Raw genomic sequence first — 24,401 nt, 5'->3', positions numbered from 1 at the left:
GTGAGTGAAATCATATATTAGTCTTTCTCTGACAAATATCCTCTAGTTCCCTCCACATTTTGCAAGTGGCAGGATTTCATTCTTTTTGATCACCGAGTAATATTTGATTGTGTATATATACCACATCTTCTTTATCCATTCATCCGTCGATGGACATTTGGGCTCTTTCCATACTTTGGCTATTGTCGATAGTGCTGCTATAAACATAGAGGTGCATGTGCCCCTTCAAATCAGCAATCCTGTATCCTGTGGATAAATACCTGGTAGTGCAATTGCTGGATCATAGGAGCGGTTCTATTTTAATTTTTTGAGGAACCTCCATACTGTTTTCCAGAGTGGCTGAACCAGTTTGCATTCCCACCAGCAGTGCAAAAGAGATCCTCTTTCTCTGCATCTTTGCCAACATTGGTTGTTGCCTGAGTTGTTAATGTTAGCCATTCTGACAGGTGTGAGATGGTATCTCATTGTGGTTTTGATTTGTATTTCCCTGATGATGAGTGATGTTGAGCATTTTTTCATGTGTCTGTTAGCTATGTGGATGTTTTCCTTTGAAAAGTGTCTATTCATGTCTTTGCCCATTTCTTCACTGATTATTTGTTTTTTGAGCATTGAGTTTGATTAAGTTCTTTATAGGTTTTGGATATTAACCCTTTGTCTGCTATGTCATTTGCAAATATGTTCTCCCCTTTCGTTGGTTGCGTTTTAGTTTTGCTGATTGTTTCCTTTGTTGTGGAGAAGCTTTTTGTCTTGATGAGGTCCCTCCCAATAGTTCATTTTTGCTTTTGTTTCCCTTGCATGGAGGGAAGTAAGAAGTTGCTGTGGCTGAGGTCAAAGAGGTTGTTGCCTGTTTTCTTCTCTAGGATTTTGATGGCTTCCTGTCTTACATTTAGATCTTTAATCCATTTTGAGTTTATTTTTGTGTATGGTGTAAGAAAGTGGCCCAGGTTCATTTTTCTGCATGTTGTTGTCTAGTTTTCCCCTTACCATTTGCTGGAAGAGACTATCTTTTTTCCACTAGATATCCTTTCTGCTTTGTCAAAGATTAGTTGGCCATACATTTGTGGATCCATTTTGGGTTCTCTGTTCTGGTCCATTGATCTGTGTGTCTGTTTATGTGCCAGTACCATACTGTCTTGATGATTACAGCTTTGTAATGTAGCTTGAAGTTCGGAATTGTGATGCCTCCAGCTTTGGTTATCTTTTTCAGGATTGCTTTGGCTATTCTGGGTCTTTTCTGGTTCCATACTAATTTTAGAATTGTTTGTTCTAGCTCTGTGAAGAATGTTGGTGTTATTTTGATAGGGATTGCATTGAATTTGTAGCTTGCTTTGGGTAGTATTGACATTTTAACAATATTTGCTTTTCCAATCCATGAGCATGGAATGTTTTTTTTGTGTCTTCTTCAGTTTATTTCATAAGCTTTCTATAGTTTTCGGTGTATAGACTTTTCACATCTTTGGTTAGGTTTCTTCCTGGATATCTTATGGTTTTGGTGCAATAGTAAATGGGATTGAGTCCTTGATTTCTCTTTTTGCTGTTTCATTATTGGTATATAGAAATGCAACCGATTTCTGTACATTGATTTTATATCCTGTGACTTTGCTGAACTCATGGATCAGTCCTAGCAGTTTTTGGTGGAGTCTTTTGGGTTTTTCATATAGAGTATCATGTCCTTTGCAAAAAGTAAATGTTTGACTTCCTCCTTGCTGATTTGGATGCCTTTTATTTCTTTGTGTTGTCTGCTGAGGCTGGGATTTCCAATGCTGTTTTGAATAACAGTGGTGAGAGTGGACATCCTTGTCATGTTCCTGACCTTAGGGGAAAAGCTCTCAGTTTTTCCCCATTGAGGATGATATCAGTGGTGGGTTTTGTATATGGCCTTTATAATCTTGATGTGTGATCTTTCTATACCTATTTTTTGTATAAAAGTTTTTTTTATCAAGAAAGGATGCTGTATTCTACGTCTATTGAGAGAATCATGTGGTTCTTATCCTTTCTTTTATCAGTGCGATGTATCACATTGATTAATTTGGAGATATTGAACCAGCTCTGTATCCCAGGAATAAATTCCACTTGATCATGGTGAATGATTCTGTTAATATATTGTTGGATCCAGTTTCCTAGTATCTTGTTGAGAATTTTTGCATACATGTTCATCAGGGAAATTAGTCTGTACTTTTCCTTTTTAGTGGGATCTTGTCTGGTTTTAGAATCAAGGTAATGGTGGCCTCATAGAACAAGTTTGGAATTTTTCCTTCAATTGCTATTTCTTGGAACAGCAAGGTATTAACTCTTCTTTACATGTTTAGTAGAATTCCCCTGGAAAGCCATCCAGCCCTGGATTCTTGTTTGTTGGTACATTTTTGATCACTAATTCAATTTTTTACTGGTTATGGGTCTGTTCAAATTTTCTATTTCTTTTTGTTTCAATTTTGGTAGTTTATGTGTTTCTAGGAATTTTCCATTTCTTCCAGATTGCCCAGTTTGTTGGCCTATAATTGCTCATACTATTCTCTTAATATTGTTTATAATTTTGCAGTGTTGGTTGTGATCTCTCCTCTTTCATTCATGATTTTATTTATTTGGGTTCTTTTCCATTTTCTTAAAAAAAATTTTTTTTTTAGTGTTTATTTTTGAGAGAGAGGGAGAGAGAGGGAGGGAGGGATGGAGGGAGAGAAGAAAGCATGAGCAGGGAGGTGCAGAGAGAGAGAGAGGGAGACACAGAATCCAAATCAGTCTCAAGGCTCTGAGCTGTCAGCACAGAGCCCGACGTGGGGCTTGAACTCATGGACTGTGAGATCATGATCTGAGCTGAAGTCGGATGCTTAACTTATTGAGCCATCCAGGTGCCCCTCCCTTTTCTTTTTGATCAAAAGGAGGTTTATCAATTTTGTTAATTCTTTCAGAGAACCAACTCCTGGTTTCATTGATCTGTTCTGTTTTTTTTTTTTCTTATTTTTAATTTTGTTGTCATTGATTTCTGCTTTAATCTTTATTAGTTCCCATCATCTGCTGGTTTGGGGCTTTATTTGCTGTTCTTTTTCCAGCTCTTTTAGGTGTAAGGTCAGGTTATGTATTTGAGACCTTCCTTCTTCAGAAAGGTGTGGATTGCTGTGTACTTCCTTCTTATGACTGCCTTTGCTGCATCCCAGAGGTTTTGGGCTGTCATATTTTCATTTTCACTGGCTTCCATGTACTTTTTAATTTTCTCTTTAATTTCTTGGTTAACCTATTCATTCTTTAGTACAATGTTCTTTAATCTCCAAATATTCGTGGTCTTTCTAAATTTTTTCTTGTGATTGATTTTGAATTTCATAGTGTTGTGGTCTGATAGCATGCAAAGTATGATCTTGATCTTTTTGTACTTGTTGAGGGCTGATTTGTGACTCAGTATGTGATCCATTGTGGAGAATATTCCATGTGCACTTGAGAAGAATGTGGATTCTCCTGCTTTAGGATGAAAATTCTGAATATATCTATTAAGTCCATCCAGTCCAGTGTGTCTTTCAGAGCCATTGTTTCCTTGTTGATTTTCTGCCTACATGATCTGTCTTTGCTCTAACTGGGATGTTGAAGTCCCCTTCTATTATGGTATTATTATCAGTGAGTTTCTTTATGTTTGTGATTAATTGATTAATATATTTGGGTTCTACCACATTGGGGTCATAAATATTTATAATTGTTAGATCTTGCTGGATAGACCCTTTAATTACCATATAATGCCCTTCTTCATCTCTTGTTACAGTCTTTATTTTAAAATCTAGTTTGTCTGATGTAAGTATAATTACTCCAGCTTTCTTCTTGATGACTATTTGCATGATAGATGGTTCTCCATCCCCTTACTTCCAATCTGCAGGTGTCTTTAGGTCTAAATGAGTCTCCTGTAAGCAGCATATAGACGGGTCTCATTTTCTTATCCATTCTGATACCCTGTCTTTTGAGTGAAATGTTTAGTCCATTGACATTTAGAGTGAGTACTGAAAGATATGAGTTTAGTGCCATTGTGTTGCTTGTAGAGGGTGTTTCTGGCGATGTTCTGTGGTTGTTTCTAGTCTTTGTTGCTTTTGGTCTTTTTTGTTTTCTTTTGTCTTCTCTCCAATCAAAGGGTTCCCCTTAACATTTCTTGCAGGGCTGGTTTAGTGGTCATGAACTCCTCTAGTTTTTGTTTGGGAAACTCTTTATCTCTCCTTCTATTTTTGAATGACAGCCTTACTGGATAAAGAATTCTTGGCTGCACATTTTTCCGGTTCAGCACTTTGAATATATTCTGCTACTCCTTTCTGGCCTGCCAAGTTTCTGTGGATAGGTCTGCTGCGAATCTGATTTGTCTTCCCTTATAGGTTAAGAACATTTTTGCCTTGCTGCTTTCATGATTCTTTTCTTATCTGTGTATTTTGTGAATTTGACTACGATATGCCTTGGTGATGGTCGGTTTTTGTTGAATCTAATGGGAGTTTCCTGGTTTTTTGGATTTTGATGTCTACGTTCTTCTCTAGAGTAGGAAAGTTTTCTGCTTAAATTCACTCACATACACCTTCTGCCCCTTTTTCTCTCTTTTCATCTTCTGAGACTCCTATGATTCGAATGTTATCCCTTTTTAATAAGTCACAGAATTCTCCAAGTCTTGTATCGTGATCTTTTGCTCTGTTTACCTCCTCTTTTCTGCTTCATTATTCTCTTTATCTTCTAAATCACTGATTTGCTGCTCTGCCTCATCCATCCTTGCCATCGTGGAATACATTTGAGATTGCATCTCAGTTATAGCACTTGTAATTTCATCCTGACTAGATTTTATTTCTTTAAATCTCTGCAGGAAGGGATTCTATGCATTTGTCAACCCCAGCTAATATTCTTATTATTGTGCTTATAAATTCTAGCTCAGACATCTTGCTTATATCTGTGTTGATTAAGCCCCTGGCTGTCATTTCTTCCTCCTCTTTCTTTTGGGGTAAATTCCTTCATTTTGTCATTTTGGAAGAAGAAAAAAATAAAGTGAAAAATAAAAATGAAAAAATCAAAAATCAAAAATCAAATAAAGGAAGCTATATCCTAGGTGTGTTTTTAGTCTGCTTGTTGAAGGAATCTTGATAGAGAAAAAAGGGAAAGAAAAGAAAAAGAAGACATTTAAAGATTTTTTAAAAATAGATAAAATAGAATAAAGTGATATAAAGAAAATGAAATAGAATAAAAATTTAAAAAAAGTAAATGTAAAGTAGAAAAAATAAAAATAAATTTTTCTCTTTGTGTCCACTAAAGAGAATGAAACGAAAGAATGAAAAAAAACCAATTTAATCAAAAACAGAAGCAAAAAAAAGAATGCAAAACAGCAAACAGAATGAAACCTAATTAAGTTGCATCCAGTTTCCCCTAGAACTGAAACTTTGAAGCCCTGTATAGTCCATCTGTTCACTAAGTATGTGATGTGACTTCTGCTGGTCTTCTAGTGGATGTGCTTGGAGGGCGCAGTTGGGCGGGGCTTGGTGTAACAGCTCTATTCTCCACTAGGTTTCACTGCTTAGCTTACTGTGGTTGTCATTGTTGTGTGCAAATGTGTGCAGAGAGTGGAAATGGCTTCACCCAGTTCCCTAGTCTCTGGCACAGGAATGTTGCACTTTCACCAGTTCACAATCAAGCACCCCTCCTTTGTCTCAGGCCTCTGTCCACCTTCAGCCTCTACCCTCTGCGTGTCCCAAGCTGTCCGCCTGCCAGGCAGCACCTCCCTCCAGAATTTTATATCAGATGGGGTTGTGTTTCAAATCCTCACACTTCGGAGACCCCTCCGGCTTGGACCCGTCCTGACTCCCTGTGGGAGGTTCTTGCTGAGCAATGGCTGGGTGCGGGATTGCCCCTGAAAATGTTCATGCGATCGCACAGCAGAAGAGGGTCAGAGATTATGTCAAATCACAACACAGCTGTTACTGGGTTTCACCACACTGTGGTGTCTTTGTCCCAGTACCAGCGAACATGGCTGCCCTCTGGGGTCTGCTGGGACCTTTGCCTGTTGGCAGGCCTTGTGGCCTCTACCAAATGCACTTCAAGCAGGGGAATCGCTTCTCCTGGGGTGGCACATGGACCCCTTAGATCCCTCTGCCTGCTCCTGGGAATCTACATCCTTATTTCTTCACCAGAGCACCAGGCACTGAGTTTCGGAACTTTAGACTCTGGGCTCCACTGTTTATATAATCCTGATGGTATTGAAACCCTCTCCTTTCTTCCTGTCAGTGGTTTTGGGGAACAGATTTCTTGTTCAGTCCCCTGCAAGTGTTTTCACTCTTTCTCTCTCTTTCTCTTCAGCTACTTGCAGGGGAGTGTTTTTCCTGCACTCTTCTCATGTGCTGCACACTCCCCTTTCTCTGTCTTCTCTCTGCAAAAACAGTTTCCTACCCTCCATGGCTTTTCTCTTCCCTAGTTCACCTCTCTGCAGTGTGTATCCGCTGAGTTCTGTAGCTCAAGTTATGCAGATTGTTGTGTTAATCCGTAGGTCAATTTCCGAGGTGTTCAAAATGGTTTGATGTTGATCTAGCTGAATTTCAGGGACAAGGCAAGCTCAGGGTCTCCATACTGCTCTGCCATCTTAACTTCTCCCCTCTGTATTAGCCAAAATTTTCATAAGGAAGCTTATTGTTACGTTTTTAAATTATTTGATAGAGAATATATATTAATATTATTTACTATAAAAGTTACAACATAAGACCTAAGATTGTCTTATGGTTGTTATATATGATTAACGAAATTTTATTTTCCCATTTCCATGGGTTATTTTATTATATAAATCTGAGGTTTATTAAAGTTTCTTCTAGTCAAAAAACATAAAACTAAAGAAAATACAACAGTGAATCACATCTCTGTATATAACCTGATTTTGCATGTAAGTGCATAAGAAATTGGCCAGTACAATTTTAAAGCTTCATTCCTGCTTATTTCAAAATAACAGAACTATGAGCACAGAGAATCAGAACTTTCTGAATTTCTAAATAATGATGACAAAAGAAGAATGTTAACTTCATAATTTTTGAGGATTATTTTATATTGTCAGAACTTTGCCAGTAATAGGAAAATTTTTATTTTCTTTTTAAAAAAATAGCATCTTGTTCTTATTTATGGCTATAATATATACTCACATATTTCTAAGGATAATAATTCAGTTTTTAATAGTTTTCTTCTCTTATTTGTTTTCTCTGGTACTTGTTCTAAGCTGGTTATTCTACTGGATATTCTAAAAAATCTGCTGGTACCTTGTTCTCTATAATCAAAGGATGAATAATATAAGGACTGTGTAGGTAAGTGTAGTTCTATGCCTTTATCCCTGGTAGAACATTTGAGGGAGGCCCACTTATGTGTGATTAAATTGTTAACAGGTATTATGGCTCACTTCACTTATACTTCTTTTCAGGGGTCCTGGTCCAAAATTATTTTGCAGAAAGGAAAATCATTCTATTATACATTATAGATAGAATCTTATTCCTGTTTTGTCGTCTTGCTCTCAAGAATAGAGTGATTATAAAACAGTAGTTAGGGGTGCCTGGGTGGCTCAGTCAGTTAAGCATCTGACTTCGGTTCAGGTCATTATCTTGTTTGTGAGTTCGAGCCCTGTACTGGGCTGTGTGCTGACATCTCAGAGCCTGGAGCCTGCTTCAGATTCTGTGTCTCCTCCTCTCTCTGCCCCTCCCATGCTCATGTTCTGTCTCTCTCAGTAATAAATAAATGTTAAAAAAATTTAAAAAACACCAGTAGTTAGTGTCTTTCTAACTACTGGTGAGAAACAGGTGAGAATGATCTAAATGACGTCAAGAATACAAGGAACTGAAAACTTCTCTTCCCAATAAAACTGTGTATTTCATAAATCAGATAAATTAGTCAAAATACTGAGTTTTTAAATGGTAAAAAATATTCTTGATTTGATTGTTAAAATAAATTTTGAATTCAAAGAAGTATTTTTCAGACCTGTTTATAAGTTGAGGAATATCACTAACTTGATCTTGTTTTTAAATTACTGGAATATCTGACTTATTTAAGAAGTTGATTTATTCCTGTTCTGAGAATGCCATTCAATAAAATCAGTTTCTGGTACCATGGAAGTTTTTTTTTTTTTTTTTTTTTTTTTTTATATTGACCATGTATGGATTGTACTGTTCTGTGGTCTCTAGAAGGAGATTATATGTTAGAGTGTCCAAATGATTTGTGTAGTTCAATTTTGTATTGTCCATTTGTTGACTTTTATATTTGTGTATTTATTCTTGCCTTGAAGGAAAATCTAAATGTCAAACTGGTGGAAAATCAAAGAGGACAATTCAAGGCACACATAAAAATACCAAACAGGTACAGCATATACAACTTTCTACTTATAGAGTTTTAATTTCATTGAGACAATAAATATTGTGTATTTTGTCTTTATGTAAAAATCATTGTAACATTCTTTAGTTAACAAATGTGTGTATAGTACTGTATACCCAGCTCGTACTAAATACTTTACAAATATAAATTTATTGCTGCTTGTCACAGTCCTTCAATGTTGGCATTATTATCTTCATTTAAAAAATGAGGAAACTGAGGTAGGAAGAAGTTCTATAACTTGCTACTGAGTGACAAAGCCAAGATTTGAACCCATGCCATTAATTTCTAGTTTATGCTCTTAATGCTTCTGCTACACATCCCATATTTGTGAATTCTTTATGATTTTCTTTCTTGGTATGACAGTGTCTTTAGGTTGTAGAATAGTAAGAGTATTGTCTCTAAAAATTTTCACATTGCTTTACTAAAATTTGGAGAATGCAAGCCTACTTTATTTAAAAAATTTTTTTAGCCTATGAATAGTTCGCTTTTTAATTCATAGTTATTTTCTCTTAAAGCATAGTTATATATGCTTTTCTTACGTATTATTTTGGTTTTGATATTAAATATACCAATATGATTCTGTAAGCCAAAAGTTTCATTCACATAAGGAAAGCAGGAACTTCTAATCAAAATGTCATTGTGAGTTCCTAAGAAAATCCCTGACTCCTCACATACAGTGGTATCAATGATAAAAAAATTAGTTTTAATTAAAAAGATAAAGGATTTTCAAAAATAAGATAACCATCTCTGTGGATCAGAAGTAAAACAAACACATTGACAGGTAGGTGGAGCTGGGGATGTGAACCTAATCAACAAATCTTAGGGGTAAAGGAGGTTGAAATGTCCTGATTATGATGGGAAAACAGATGGAGGATATGGTATAAAATTTTAGGCTTGTGTGGGGTTCTACATTAGAAGCAAAAAAAGCTACAATCTTCCTGGGGTTGTGCCCTGTGAATTGATGTCTGAAGCAGTACAAGGGAGTAGCCTGTGGTTTATGACAGGATCTGTATTCTTGAAGGGTGAGAGTTTTAAGTCCCCAGTAAAAGACCTCTGGAAGTGAGATCACTTCCAGAGTGGGCTAGATGATGGTCATCATAACACTAGTGCACATGGAGTGAGGGTGAGCAAAGTGAAGAACAAAAATATGAGAAATTCAGACTCAAAATGAACTTGTGATGTAAAATGTCAAAGCACATGAGGAGAATAATGTTATAAAATATAGATAACACATTCTGTGAATGAGGTAATGAAAAGGCATTTTCCTAGAGAAGACTTGCAAATAGCTTAAAGTTCTCAAAGGAAAGAATAACTACAAACAAAAAGGAAAATTCTTAAAGAATACAGATGGATATTAATTTTGAACATTTATGGATGAAAGTGAACCAATTAGAAATCTTATAAATGAAATGTCAATGAAATTAAAAAAAACCCATAATTAATGGAGTAAATGTTGTATTGGACAAAGGGAATTTGTGAATTAGAAGACACTACTGTGGAGAATTTAAAACATTTCTCAGAGACCTAACGAGATGGAAAATAAGAAAGATGGATTCCAGGACTGTTGAAAGTAGAGAATAAATAGTGGGCATTGAATATTTGAAAAGATAATGTTGAAAAATTTTCTCATTTTGAGTTCCCAGGAGCTTCAGAGCATAACTGTAGAGCTGAGCAGGGTAAGTAAAAAGAGATATATTCCTAGCTACATTCTAGGGAGTCTAAAGAATGTTAAGGTTAAGGAAAAAAATCTTTAAAAATACCAGGAAGTCGGGGCTCCTGGGTGGCTCAGTCGGTTAAGCATCCGACTTCGCCTCAGGTCGTGATCTCGCGGTCTGTGAGTTCGAGCCCCGTGTCGGGCTCTGTGCTGACAGCTCAGAACCTGGAGCCTGTTTCAGATTCTGTGTCTCCCTCTCTCTCTGACCCTCCCCCATTCATGCTCTGTCTCTCTCTGTCTCAAAAATAAATAAACGTTAAAAAAAAATTTTTTTTTAAATACAAATAAAAATACCAGGAAGTAAACAAAACTACAGAGGAATGACAGATTAATAGCCTTATTATGAACAAAAGGACAATGAAGCAATATATTCGAAGTTTTAAGACAAAATTACTTTTAACCCAGAATTCTATGCTCAGCCAAGTGCAAGAGTAAAATAAAGCCATTTTTAGATATTTTAGACAAAGACTAAGTGTTTGCCACCCACTGACCCTTAATGAAGGAACTATCAAAGATGAACTTCAAGAAGAAAAGGTAACGTGGAGGAAGGAGCGTGATAAAAAGTTATGTGTAAAATATGTTCGTAAATCTTACTAACAGTTGATGGTTTGAAAACACACACAATTAGATTCAGAAAAGTGAACTGTAGTTTTAGACAATATTAACATGAAAGCTAGATTGTAGGGAGTTAGAATGGAGTTAGAGTGATAAAATCCTTGTCTTATTTAGGAGGAAGTTTTTGTTAGGAAAATATGAAGTAAATGTGTATGATAAAAAGGCCATCTACTAAAAGCAGCCATGATTTCCAAATAGAGGAAAAGAGGAAGTAAATAAATCAAAGCTTTTCAACCCCGTAAAAGGCAAGAGAAAGAAAAGAAAAATTATGGTAAATAAAAAACAGAAAAGATGGTGGTGGATATTAAGCATAAATATATTAGCAAACATAATATGTGTAAACTGATTAAATTCACTACTTACAAGTACTGTGTGTTAACTGGTTGTATCACTGGAGCTGCACAGGTTAAGTTCACCACTTAAAAGGCAGTTGATTGAACTAAATCTCTCATTTCAAATTGAGCTATATGTTGCTTACAAGGGACACATTTAAAACTTCAAGGAAAGACAAAAAACAAAGGGATAGAAAAAAATCCAGGTAGATACTTGGTATTCTAGATATACTCTAAAGTTAGTATAGCAATACTCAGATCAGATGGAATTCAACATGAAATGCATTGACAACATAAAGATGGTAGTTGCATAATGGTAAAAAGAATAATCATCTATGGAGTATAAAAATAGTAAATTTTTATGTACCTTACAGCATAAGCTTGAAATAAGTAAAGCCCAAACTAACAGAATTATAATAGGAAATGTACATTCATAATCATACTAGGAAATATTAATATCTCCTACTCAGAAACTGATAGATCAAGCAGAAAAAAAATAGTAAGGTTATAGAATTAGTACAATTGTGTTACATCTCACGTAAATAAATAAATATATGTGTGTGTATTGGCACTCAAGAAATAGTGTACACAGAACATATATGCAAAAATTGACCACATACTAGGTCGTAAGGGTAGTCTCAATAAATAGAAGTCAGAGAAGTCAGAACATGTTCTTTGACTGTAAGTGCAATTAAATTAGAAAAAAAATGGAAGGATATTTTAATATCATATACAAAAAATAGATTATTGATGGACTAAAGCCCAAATGTGAGAACAAAAATTTAAAACTATCTAGAAAGATATTTTTTATTACCTTGAAATAGGAGAGACTTTCCTAGATAAGACAAAAAACACAATTCATGCATAAGTTACGTAAAATTAAATTTATATGCTAAAAAACTCAGTTAAACAAAACTAAAGGTAAGACTGGGAGAAGATACTATATATCAAAATTTATAAAGAGCTAAGATTAATCAGAAAAAAACCGTAAAAAATTGTGGGAAACCTGAATAGCTTGTAAACCTGTGAAAAGATGCTTCGTTTTAGTAGTAATCAGGGAAATGCGTCTTGTGAAACCTTGCCACTTTGCCCTCTAGAACTAGGTTCATCATCAGCATATCTTCTGTATTCCACTCTTCTCTTGAACATTCCTTTTACCTTCTTGTTTTAAAACTAAATCCCAACTGACTTGTGAGGATCCTGCTTCCACGGTCTTTAAGTAATAGCCGCAGCACTTCGATCTCTGGTTGTAGAGTTTGGTTAGGTTTTCTGCCTTTCCTTACTGCCATTTCAGACAATTTTCCCTTCTGTCTCCTAAAACTCCCTGGATCTGAAGTGTGTGCTATCAGACTATACCACCTGCGTTTCCTTCGTGTAGTTGCTGACAGACTTCTAGGTCACTTTTTATTCCTTGAAGATATAATTTCCAGGCTCACTGCAGGCTCTCTACCATCACTGCCATCCTCTCAATTCCTTGCATTTCTTTCTTCCAGCAGTCTTATCTTCTACTCATTTCCATGGTCACACTCTTGCCTTGTCCTTACTGAAAACTACTCTTCCTCCAGTATCTCAGTCTCCATCCCTCTTCTACGTGTCATCTTTCTTTCCACCTTACTTCCTCTGATCTCCGGACTCTAATTGTTCTTCAACCCCATATAATCTGTAATTTATTGATCCTGCCACCCTTTGGCTATCTTTCATTTTCCATATGTCTACACTTCCCTGAAAATCCACCTGAGATTCTATGGTTTGTCTGTCATAATCATTTTCCTGCATACTCTCTTGACTGTCTTACTACCCTGCCCCTTGGCAGTATATGCTTGGCAGGACTGTACTGTTTAAATCTACCTTTCTGATTGTTGTGCTGTGTATACCTATGCATTTTGAACATGGCTAGAGAAAAGTATCAATTATGTTGACTAGGCTATTTTTACATTTATGACCGCTAACTTCACATGGATAGTACTGTCCCAAAGTCCTATTGCATGCCCCTAGCTTTTTATGTCAATACAGATCCCAGAGTTATTAAAAGGATAATAAAGGAATACTACAAATAACTCTATATGACACAAATTTGATAACCTAGATGAAATGGACTAAGTCCTTTAAAGGTACACTATCAAAACTCTGTGAAGAGGGGCACCTGGGTGGCTCAGTCAGTTAAGCCTCTGACTTTGGCTAAGGTCATGATTTCATGGTTTGTGAGGTCGAGCCCCGCATCAGGGGCTGACAGTTCTGAGCGTGGAGCCTGCTTAGGATTCTGTGTCTCCCTATCTCTCTGCCCCTCCCCCCTTTGTGCTCTGTCTCTGTCTCTCAAAAATAAACAAACATTTGAAAAAAAAAAAACCTCTCTGAAGAAGAAATAGATAATCTTTATAGGCCTAAAGCTATAAAGAAATTGAATCAGTAATTAATAATCTTCCAAAACAGAAAGTGCCAGGCCCCTGTGGATTCATTGTTGAATTCTAAGTATTTAAGGAAGAAATCAAACCAATTCTCTACAGTCTCTTTCAGAGGGTAGAGGCAGAGGGAATAGTTCCTAACTCATTTAATCAGGCCCTAATACCAAAATCAGACAAAAACATTATAAGAAAAGATAACTGCAGACCAATAACTCTCACGAACATAGATGAAAAACAATCATCCATAAAATATTAGCAAATTGTATCCCACAATATTTGAAAAGAACGATACACTATGACCAAATGGGATTTATCCCAAGGACAAAGCTAGTTCAACACTCAAAAGTAAATAAATGTAATGCATTACATCAGCAGGCTAAAAAGAGAAATCACATTATCATATCAATAGGTGCAGAAAAAACATGTGACAAAACTCAACACTGATTTATGACAAAAACCTTCAGTAAGCTAGGAATAGAGGGGAGTTTCCTGAACTTGATAAAATAAAATCTACAAAAAAACCTACAACTAATGTGATACTTAATGGTGAGAAAGTAGAAGCTTTCCCACTAAGATCAGTTATAAGGCAAGGATGCCCCTTTCACTACTGGTTTTCAACATTATAATGGAAGTTCTCCTAATGCAGTATGACAAGAAAAGGAAATAAAAGGCATACAGCTTGGGAAGGAAGAAATAAAACTGTCTTTGTCCACAGATGATAAGATTATGTAAGAAATCTGAAAGTATCAAGAAAAAACTCCTGGAACTAATAACCCATTAGAGCAGGTTGCAGGGTAGAAGATTAATACACAGAAGTCAGTGGCTTTCCTGTATACCAGTGATGAACAAGTGGAATTTAAAATTAAAAACACAATACCATTTATATTAACACTCCCTTGAATTAAATACATAAGTATAAATCTAAGAATGTATGTATGGATCTATATGAAAAAAACTATAAAACTCTGATGAAAGAAATCAAAGAACTAAATAAATGGAAAGGCATTCCATGTTCATGAACAGAAAGACTGAATATTGTCAAGATGTCATTTCTTCCCAGTTTTATGTGTAGATTCAGTATAATCCTGACAACTTATTTTACAGATACTGACAAACTGGTTTAAACTGTATGTGGAGTCAACGAAATATTGAAGAAGAACAAAGTTGGAGGACTGACACTACCCAACTTTCAGACTTTCTATAAAATTACAGTAATCAAGGCATGTGTTGTTGGCAAAACAATAGGTAAATGGATCATGGAAGAGAATAGAGAGCCCAGAAATAGACCCACATAAATAGCTAGCTACTCTTTAACACAGGAGCAAAGGCAATACAATGGAGCAAATATGGTTTTTTCAACAAATCATGCTAGACCAACTGGATGGACATCCATATGCAAAAAATGAATCTAGGCAGATACCTTATACCCTTCACAAAATTAAACCAAAAAATGGATCATAGACCTAAATGTAAAGTGCAAAAACTATAACATTCCTGATAACATAGAAGACCTAAATGACCTTGGGTATGGTGATGAGATTTTAGATATAATATCAAATTTGTGATCCATGAAGGAAATCTTGATAAGCTAGATTTAATTAAAATTAAAACTTTGCACTACAAAAGACAATGTCAAGAGAATGAGAAGACAGGCCACAGACTGGGAGAAAATATTTGCAAAAGACACCCTTGTTAAAGGATTGTTATCCAAAATATATGAAGAACTCTTTAAACTCAAATAGTAAGATACAGTGTTATATTAGTTTTAGGTGTACAGTATACTGATTAAACAACACTGTATGTTAACTGCCCTAGAATTAAAATAATAAAAAACCTCAACGATAAAAAAACAAGCAAACTGATTAACAAACAGGCCAGAGGATATACAGAAGGCAAATCAGCCTATGAAAAGATACTCCACATCATATGGCATCAGGGAAATGTAAGTTAAAGCAACAATGAGATGTTACTACACACCCATTAGAATGGCCAAAATTGGGAATACTGATAACACCAGATGCTGGTAAAGATGTGGAATCACAGGAACTCTCATTCATTGCTCATGAGAATGCACACTGGTATAGTCACTTAGGAAGACAGTCTGGCAGTTTATAAATTGCTAGTTTATAAAGTCTTGTAAAACTAAACCTACTCTTACCATATAATCGAATAGTCATGGTCCTTGGTATTTACACAGAGGAGTTGAAAACTTAATGTCCACACAAAAATTTGCACATGGATGTTTATAGCAACTTTATTCATAATTGTCAAAACTTGGAAAAAACCAAGATGTCTTTCAGTAGGTGAATGGATAAATAAGTTGTGGTATATCCAGGCAATGGAGTGTTATTCAGTAAAAAGAAAAGAGCTATCAAGCTATAAAAAGACATGGGGGGGGGGTGGTGCCTGAGTGGCCTAGTCAGTTAAGCACCCGACTTAAGCTCAGGTCATGATCTCACGGTTTGTGGGTTTGAGCCCTGTGTCAGCTCTGTGCTGACGGCTCAGACCCAGGAGCCTGCTTCACATTATGTCTCCCTCTCTCTCTGCCCCTCCCCCGCTCACACTCTGTCTCTTAAAATGGATGTTAAAAAAAGAAAAAAGTCATGGAGGAACTTTATTATTATTTAACAAAATTTTTTAAATTGTTTATTTTTGAGAGAGATACAGAGCATGAGCAGGGGAGGGGCAGAGAGAGAGGGTGACACAGAATTTGAAGCAGTCTTTAGACACTGAGCCATCAGCACAGAGCCTGACTTGGGGTCTTGAACTCATGAGCTGAGCCATGAGATCATGACCTCAGCTAAAGTTGGAGGCTTAACCGACTGAGCCACCCAGGCACTCTGACATGGAAGAACTTTAAATGCTTACTACCAAGTGAAAGAATCTAACCTCAAAAGGGTACATACCATATGTTTATATGGCATTCTAGAAAAGGCAAAACTGTGGAGACAAGATCAGTGGGGTGGACGCTGCCCAGTAAACATCATTAAAGTCTTCCCCCTCACCACCATCGTGTCTAAGTCAGAGTCTCCCAAAGAGCCTGAACAGCTGTGGAAGCTTTTCACCAGAGGTTTGAGCTTTGAAACAACTGATGAGAATCTGAGGAGCCATTTTGAGCAATGGGGAACGCTTATGGACTGTGTGGTAATGGGAGGTCCAAACACCAAACACTCCAGAGGCTTTGGGTTTATCACGTATGCCACTGTGGAAGAGGTGGATGCAGCCATGAATGCAGAGCCACATAGGGTGGATGGAAGAGTTGTAGAACCAAAGACAGCTGTCTCAAGAGAAGATTCTCAAAGACCTGGTGCCCACTTAACTGTGAAGAAGATTTTTGTTGGTGGCATTAGAGAAGACACTGAAGGTCATCATCTAAGAGATTATTTTGAACAGTATGGGAAAATTGAAGTGATTGAAATCATGACTGACTGAGGCAGTGGTAAAAAAAGGGGCTTTGCTTTTGTAACATTTGATGACCATGACTCTGTAGATAAGATTGTCGTTCAAAAATACCGTACTGTGAATGGCCACAAATGTGAAGTAAGGAAAGCTGTATCTAAGCAAGAGATGGCTGGTGCTTCATCCAGCCAAAGAGGTTGAAGTGGTTCTGGAAACCTTGGTGGTGGTCATGGAGGTGGTTTTGGTGGGAATGACAACAGTGGTCATGGAGGAAACATGAGTGGGCGAGGTGGCTTTGGTGGCAGTTGAGGAGGTGGTAGATATGGTGGCAGTGAAAATGGCTATAATGGATTTGGTAATTTGGTAATGATGGAAGCAACTTTGGAGGTGGTGGAAGCTATAATGATTTTGGCAATTACAAAAATCAGTCAATGAACCCTTCTGAGAGAGATGAGTCAGAAATCTCAATCTCTCCCCTCCTCTTTCACTCTCCTTACCTTTATTCTTCCTCTTTCCCTCAGGAGTCATTGATTAAAACAGTATAATGTCACGGAATTCAGTTGTGTCAAACCTTTCTCACCAATTTAGATTGCTTTGTCTTCTTGAGGATCTTGAAAGCAGCTTACTACAGTGAGCTGTAGTAAGGGGATAATTCTCTGATTTTGAATCTTGGTTTTATCACTTAGTGTGAGACCTTGTGTTCATTTCCTAATTTAGTTAAACCTGAGTTTTCTCTTCTGTAAAATGGAGATAATAAAGTTACCTATTATATAAAATTGCTTCAAAGATTAAATGAAGTGTAACTGTGTGGAAAGCACTTAGCACAGTGCCTGGCACATAGCAAGTATACCATGAATGTTAGATGCTGCTGCAGTTATTTATTATCATTGCTATTATTTTTATCATTGGTAAGTAAGAGCCATGTACTTTGGAACTCTATAGTGACTTAATCTCTACAATTTGATTTATCTGTTCCACTCTTTTTCACAAATTTGACAATTTTGCCATTAGTTTATTCCCATTTTTTTCTATGAGCACATTTCTTCTCTTATTCATCTTTCCCACTATAATCATACCTAACATTATTTGGGCACTAATTGTATGCTAGGTGCTATGTGAAATGCTTTATGAACATTGGAGTAGAAGTTGGAAGACTAGGTTCTAGTCCTGGTTCCATCACTCACCCTTTGACCTGCTAAAAAATTCAATCTTTCTGAGCCTCAGTTTTGTTATCTATATAGGAATAATAAATATTTGTCCTGTCTTTACAGTTTGTTGGAATGATTAAATGATAAGTCTTCAAAATCCTTTGATAAAATATAAATAAGCATGCAAGTATAAAGTATTACCATTGTTGCAAAGTTAAACATCAAATTTGCATAGCATATTGCCCTGTAGGTGGAATTTTCTAACTGTAGTTTTTTGCCTTACTAGCAACTTTCCTAGTAAAAGCTTCACATAGAGCAGTCACAGAGAATAGAAACATCTTAACCTGCAAGCAGTAGTGGCTATTCTACATTGTAAGAAGGGATGGCAAAATGTTTGAATCATATACACATGGTTGCGTGACAAGGTAAATGCATAAATGGGTGAAAATGAGTGAAAGTACTTTTGAGAATTCATAAGATTAGAATCTAAAGTCACAGGAAGCTACTAGCTCTTTGCTGATCAGTGTAGAACAACTTCATGAAGGAGGCACAATTTGGGAAACTTCACAAATTAACTTTAACTTTGGATGGTGTATGGGAAGAGAGGTGAAATGGTCTGGGCTGTATGGTAAAGGGCTGGCAGCACAGGGCCTGCATTACATTACACACAGTGTAAATGGTAAGCAGTGTTTTTGTGGAACTCTAATGGGAAGATGGTCTCCTGTGGCTATATGATCTTTGACAAATGAGCCTCTGAACCTCAGTTTTCTGAACTATAAAGTGGAGCTAATAATACATAGTTTATGAATTGTTTGAAGGAGGTTAGAAGATTACGTAAAGTTGCTTTATGATGTTTTGTTGTCCCTGTTATCAGGAGAGTGGACAGAATTGAGCTTTACTTTGGGATAGATGGCTAGTTGAATGGGGTTTTGAATTTGGTTTAATCCAAGGAAGGGATATTTGCCATAATAATAAAATTATTTACTACTAGGGCCAGAAAGAACTGGGAAAGCAAGTGAGGCAAAGATTTTGTGGATTGTTGATAATCACTTCAAATTTTATTGCTTGAGTATTGAGAATTTGGACCTGGGCTAGGGCTATCACATAAAATGTTTGCTAGTTTTCGTTTGTGAAATCTGGTTGGGGGACTTGTGGAGGGAGGGTAAGCAGCTCCATCTCAACCTCCTAAATGCGTATATGTCTGTGTATGTATGTATACTTTATTTGCTTCCTTTTTGGTGTTAAAGATTCTGTGTAAACCAAAGATTGGCTATAAAAGATTTACGAAGTTTAGGAATTGCTGTTATATTGAAGACCAGAGCCTAAAACAAAACAGGAGGGTATTAGCCTGTTTCGGCTACTGTCCACTCTAGAGCTTTTCTATGAAAAAGAAAAACAAGCAATCAGGAATGATACACACACATACAAAACAACCCAAAGAAACCTGGGATTGTTTGTTGCTCTTACTGTAGTAGAGGATTAATATTCATTTATTTTTCAGTTTAAGTAGCCACAGAAAGATAAGCAACTCTTTTGTACTTTTGAATTTTGGTCTTTATGTAAACTACATGCTTTTTGGTGGAATGACTCTGTGGTAGAGTCTGTAAAACTATAGAATGTAATCTTTATTTTCAAAGCTTGCCAGTGCAACTGAGCAAAGAATGGGTCCTTTAGTGCTCCTTTTTGACTAAGGGTCTGTTAACTGTTGAAGCCATGCTAATCTTCAGTAAGACATGTCTGAAATAAAAACATGTCCTTAAAAACCTGCTGGATTTAAGATGAGAAGCTTCGTTTTGATGAATTCAGTGTGGTGTAAGATAAAAAGAAGAATGTCACGTTTTTAAGTATTTATGTTGAAAAATGTGTTTTATACAAAAGTCCAATCCCTGAAGGCTTTTACAAAATATTTTTATACGTTTATGTTTTGTTTTATCTTACCAGAATGTTGGAGTAGACTGTAAGATAACATCATCTACAACTGGAGATAAACACTTTGATAAAAGTCCCACCAAAGCACGGCATCCTCGGAAAATTGATCTAAGAGCTAGATACTGGGCATTTCTTTTTGACAATCTTCGCCGGGCAGTAGATGAAATTTATGAAACTTGTGAATCAGATCAGAGTGTGGTAGAATGTAAGGTAAGGTTTGCCTGGAGACTCTGAAAGTCAAATTCTCTAATTTTTGTTACACCTGACATGATCATTTTCCTCAGTATGCAGTACTGTATTGTTAACTATCAGTGTCATCATGCTGTATATTAGATCCTCACAACTTATTCATCTTATAACTGAAATTTTGTACCCTTTCATCAGCTCTATCTTCCCCACTCCTTGGAACCACTATTCTACCCTCCTTCTATGACGGCTTCAGGTTTTTTTGGTTTTGATTTTTTGAGTACCACCCCCCCCTTTTTTTTTTGTATTACCTAATTATGTACTTTAATATTCTGTGCAAGATTTGGTAGAAAGCTGTGTTAATACATATTCCTGGGCCAGAAACCAAAAAGATGGATACACACACACACACCCCACACAAAATTATTTTGCAAATCTCTCTTATCTGCATTTTCCATTAGTACTGTAGGTGGCACTAGTGAGATTTTCACATTCTTTGGTTTCATGTTTAATGTCTTTAATTGGACATTGCTCCCTTTCTGCTACCATTCTGATCACTCTCCTAATTCACTGTGGTCAGGGAAAAGTGAGATTGATAGCTAACCATAAACGATCCTGGGTGGGATTGGGATGTCATTCTAAGGTGTGTTTTCCAATTTCGGATAACCTTGTGTTTGTAATAGGACATTAAACATATAGTACAATCTGTTTCTAAAAATTCACTAAAAAGCCTTACCTTTTAGTAAGTAGAACTATATGCTATCTTATTTAATACTGAATGAAATTATTTTGAGGAAAGCCAGAGTGTTACGTCTTCATAGAAATATCTTTATAGAGATAGCTTGTTTTTACAGTGAACAGGATTGAAAACCCTGGAATTCATTATTTAACTTTTGAAAAATATGAAGGGTCTAAGAAAAGTTACATGTTGAAACAGCAGCTGAGGGGCGCCTGGGTGGTGCAGTCGGTTAAGCGTCCGACTTCAGCCAGGTCACGATCTCGCGGTCCGTGAGTTCGAGCCCCGCGTCAGGCTCTGGGCTGATGGCTCGGAGCCTGGAGCCTGTTTCCGATTCTGTGTCTCCCTCTCTCTCTGCCCCTCCCCCGTTCATGCTCTGTCTCTCTCTGTCCCAAAAATAAAAAAACATTGAAAAAAAAATTAAAAAAAAAAAAAGAAACAGCAGCTGTGTTTCCTCTGTAATTGGAAACAGCCAGAATAGGTTTTAGAATAGTTTAAAAATATCATTCATTAGAAGCAGGTTTCAGAATGAAAAGTAATTGAAATCACCCAAATTTATAGTCTGTTTGTCACAATTTTGTTATTATCGCCATGTAAAAATTTTTATGTTTAAAAAATATGTTTAGGCAAAATCATAACCTTGGAGTTTAATGAGTCAGCATGTTGTGGTAGAAAACACTATTGACCTTAATTTTAGGTTACAGTTTCTTCTATAAAATGAGCATGTGGACCTAGATAATTTCTTTTTTATTTATTTATTTTTATTTATTTATTTGTTTACTTAAAATCTTATTTTTTTAAATTGACATCCAAAAAAAACAAAAACAAAAACAAAAAAAAAATAAATTGACATCCAAATTAGTAAGTAAGCCATAGAAATCAGTTAGATCAGGAAATTCTTTGATTTTTGTATTTAAAAACAACAAAAGGTTGAAGAAATAAAATTTGTTTGTAACATGTGTACTTCTTTATAGAAGTGAGTTTGACCAATTGCAATCATGTTTCTACCATGAGCAGAAACCCTTGCAACTGTCTGAATTTTGGTTTCTCTTGTTCATCTACCAAAGCTTTGTGAAAATTTAATAACGATAGATCTTTTTTTTTGTGCAAGGTATAGATTATAAAAGTAGAGAAGGTTTTGACAAAGAGAGAGTAGTACAGATGTGTTCTTTATTTTTTGTATTGCTCCAAGATGCTCAAAGGCTTATGCTGGGAAATAAAATCTGAGAGCTTAAAAGCTGATTTTCATACCCAACTCTGCTCTTCTCCCCATCCAGGACTTAACAGGTGGTGAGATAAAAAGATATAGTTTGGTCTGAGCATGTGCTGGCTGTGTAATAACTAAAATTCTTTTATTTTTATTTTTCTTTAGCTCTGTCCTTACTATAAAAGCACTTTATTTCTTATCTCATTTGATTAGTACCTTTCTGAGACAAAAAACCCAGAGAGTTTTCCTCACTGTGCAGGTAGATTCAACTCTTGTTTTGTGAATTTACTGACAAGATTTACCCCTATTTGTGATTTTTGTGTTTTAGCCTTATTAAGTAATCACAGTTCAGTTCTTTGTCTCATGAGTAAAATGCAGTTAATAACACCTGTATTATGTAATTCACATGCTAAGTATAGCCTGATAGTGGAAAGTATGTTTTTTATTTCAGCTAGGATGGCTGACCAGAGCTCCACTGTATAATCAAGAGGCTAAATTTCTAATTGTTTTAGTTTGAAGATGTGCCTTTTATGCCATCATCCACTTCCCTGTATGACTTGCTAAGAATTGATGTTTCAGCAAAACTGTAACCACCACCATTGTATTTCCCCATCTCCTTTATAAATTGGGCTAGAGGATGGGCTAGGGCAGATTGCCTTTTAGAGAGTACATAGTTAATGAAGCGGTAGCCATCCTCTCACCTTGTTCTCACCAAAGTTTGAGGTGGTTTTGAATTTCTTGTAAAGTTTGTGAGTATGGCTGCAAGAATGAGAGACTGGCATCTTATTCTCTGGCTGGATCTTTGCTATGCTGACTGATTTTGATGCCTTTGGAATGTGTTGAATGAGTTTGGGGGAAAGTATCCTGGGTACACATTGTCTTTCTTTTCCCTGTTTCCCATTTTAGCCTGGGGGGGTCTGGATGTGTGGCTCTGGAATATTGGGTATAGAGACTGGTGTATGTATCTGCTTTAGAGATTTCATAACACTATAGGCTTTCTGGCATAACTCATGCCAGCTGGGCTTGAAGGGACTATACAATAATATGTCTTGAAAGGAGATGGGATGGGAGTTATCATTGAGCAAGTAAAGAGGACCTCCAGTGAGTCTGATGATTTATGTGAGGGAAGGAGAGTGGACATTGGTGAAGATGTTGTAGTCAGAGGGGCTTCCTATGGGGACAGTTGGTTAGGTGAGAATATGCAAAATGCTGGTGGAGTTGGGGCAGATACTGGTTGGGTAGAGGGAGCCAGGGTGACCTGAACACTGCCTAGAGAACCACATATGCTACCTGTGCAGAAATCACCATCTACTGCAGAGATCAGTAGAGACCAGTGACCTCAGACTGAGTTAGAGAAAGATTAGGGATATATCTCTGCCTGGCAGCACTTGACTCTCTTGGCAGTCAGCATTACTTTTGTCTCTGGAGAAGGACAGGCTGATGACTATAGCAGGTCACTAATATTTGGTGAACTCTTGTAAGTAGAATATTGCTCTGTTCCCACAGCTGCTGCACATGGCAAAGCACATAAAGTTTGTGAATGTAGGAGAGTGAGAAGGAGAGTACAGGGGAAGAAGAGAGGAACCAATGAGAACAAGCCATACCCTTCCCACTACCAGCATCTGCTAAAGGCCATGTAATTCTCACTTGTGCTTAATAGGCAGGTTGACTGTAGATGGGATTTAAAAACTACGCTTTGATAATTGAATATAATTGGAAAATTGTGGAATTTCACTGAGCATACTCAAGAAGTTTAGTATTCAACTTAGTATTTAAGTAAGGTTATAGGGAAAAATATAAAAGTATTCTATGTTTATATCTTGGTGAGTTGAGACTTCTCAGTCCAACAAGGAGTAAAGTGAGATGTGAGGAAATGCTTTGGAAGATATGACACGCACTGAAAAGAAACTTCAAGGGCTTCTAGGTGGCTCATTGGTTGAGCATCTGACTCTTGATTTTGGCTCAGGCTATGATCCCAGGTTGTGGGACCAAACCCTGCCTTGGGCTCTGTGCTGAGCATGGAACCTGCTTAGGATTTTCTCTCTCTCTCCCTCTGCCCCTCTTTCCTGCTCACACTCTCTCTAAAATTAAATAAAAGAAACTTTATACTTAGATATAAGGAGAATGTCACAGTTGGGAAAATAGAGGTCCAGAGACAGAGAAAGAATACTTGTGGAGATAGGAAGAAGACCAGGAGAATAGGAATGTCCTGAAAGCCATGAAAGAAGTAAGTGGTATTGGAGAGGTCATGAATGATTGCAGTTGAGAGAAAGCTTTTTCAGTTTGACCTTCAAGAACAGTAGATAGGATCAAGGCAAAAATTTGTGTTAACAATTTGAAATTCCTTCTGATGAGTTCCTTGCCCTTTTTATTTTTGAAAAGTAGGAGGTATGGGCTGT

At 36.6% G+C, this 24,401-nt stretch overlaps 1 protein-coding gene and 1 pseudogene across 4 annotated transcripts in view; both read left to right on the top strand.

The window, feature by feature from the left end:
• SCAPER (S-phase cyclin A associated protein in the ER) overlaps positions 1–24,401 on the top strand; it is a 505,210-nt gene that overhangs the window by 22,970 nt on the left and 457,839 nt on the right. For 3 of the 4 annotated variants that reach the window (XM_053223691.1, XM_053223689.1, XM_053223690.1), the window contains exons 3-4: positions 8,249–8,319; positions 19,886–20,083. In XM_053223691.1, the coding sequence (XP_053079666.1) occupies positions 8,249–8,319; positions 19,886–20,083 (269 nt within the window). The remainder of the gene's footprint in view (positions 1–8,248; positions 8,320–19,885; positions 20,084–24,401) is intronic. The other variant, XM_053223692.1, reaches the window with a different exon arrangement.
• On the top strand, positions 8,624–17,572 carry LOC128315894 (heterogeneous nuclear ribonucleoprotein A1-like; annotated as a pseudogene).

Source organism: Acinonyx jubatus, chromosome B3 (genome assembly GCF_027475565.1).
Source record: "Acinonyx jubatus isolate Ajub_Pintada_27869175 chromosome B3, VMU_Ajub_asm_v1.0, whole genome shotgun sequence".
NCBI lineage: Eukaryota > Metazoa > Chordata > Mammalia > Carnivora > Felidae > Acinonyx > Acinonyx jubatus.
Note: the sequence above shows the minus strand (reverse complement) of the source record. Positions and strands in the feature narration are given on the sequence as shown.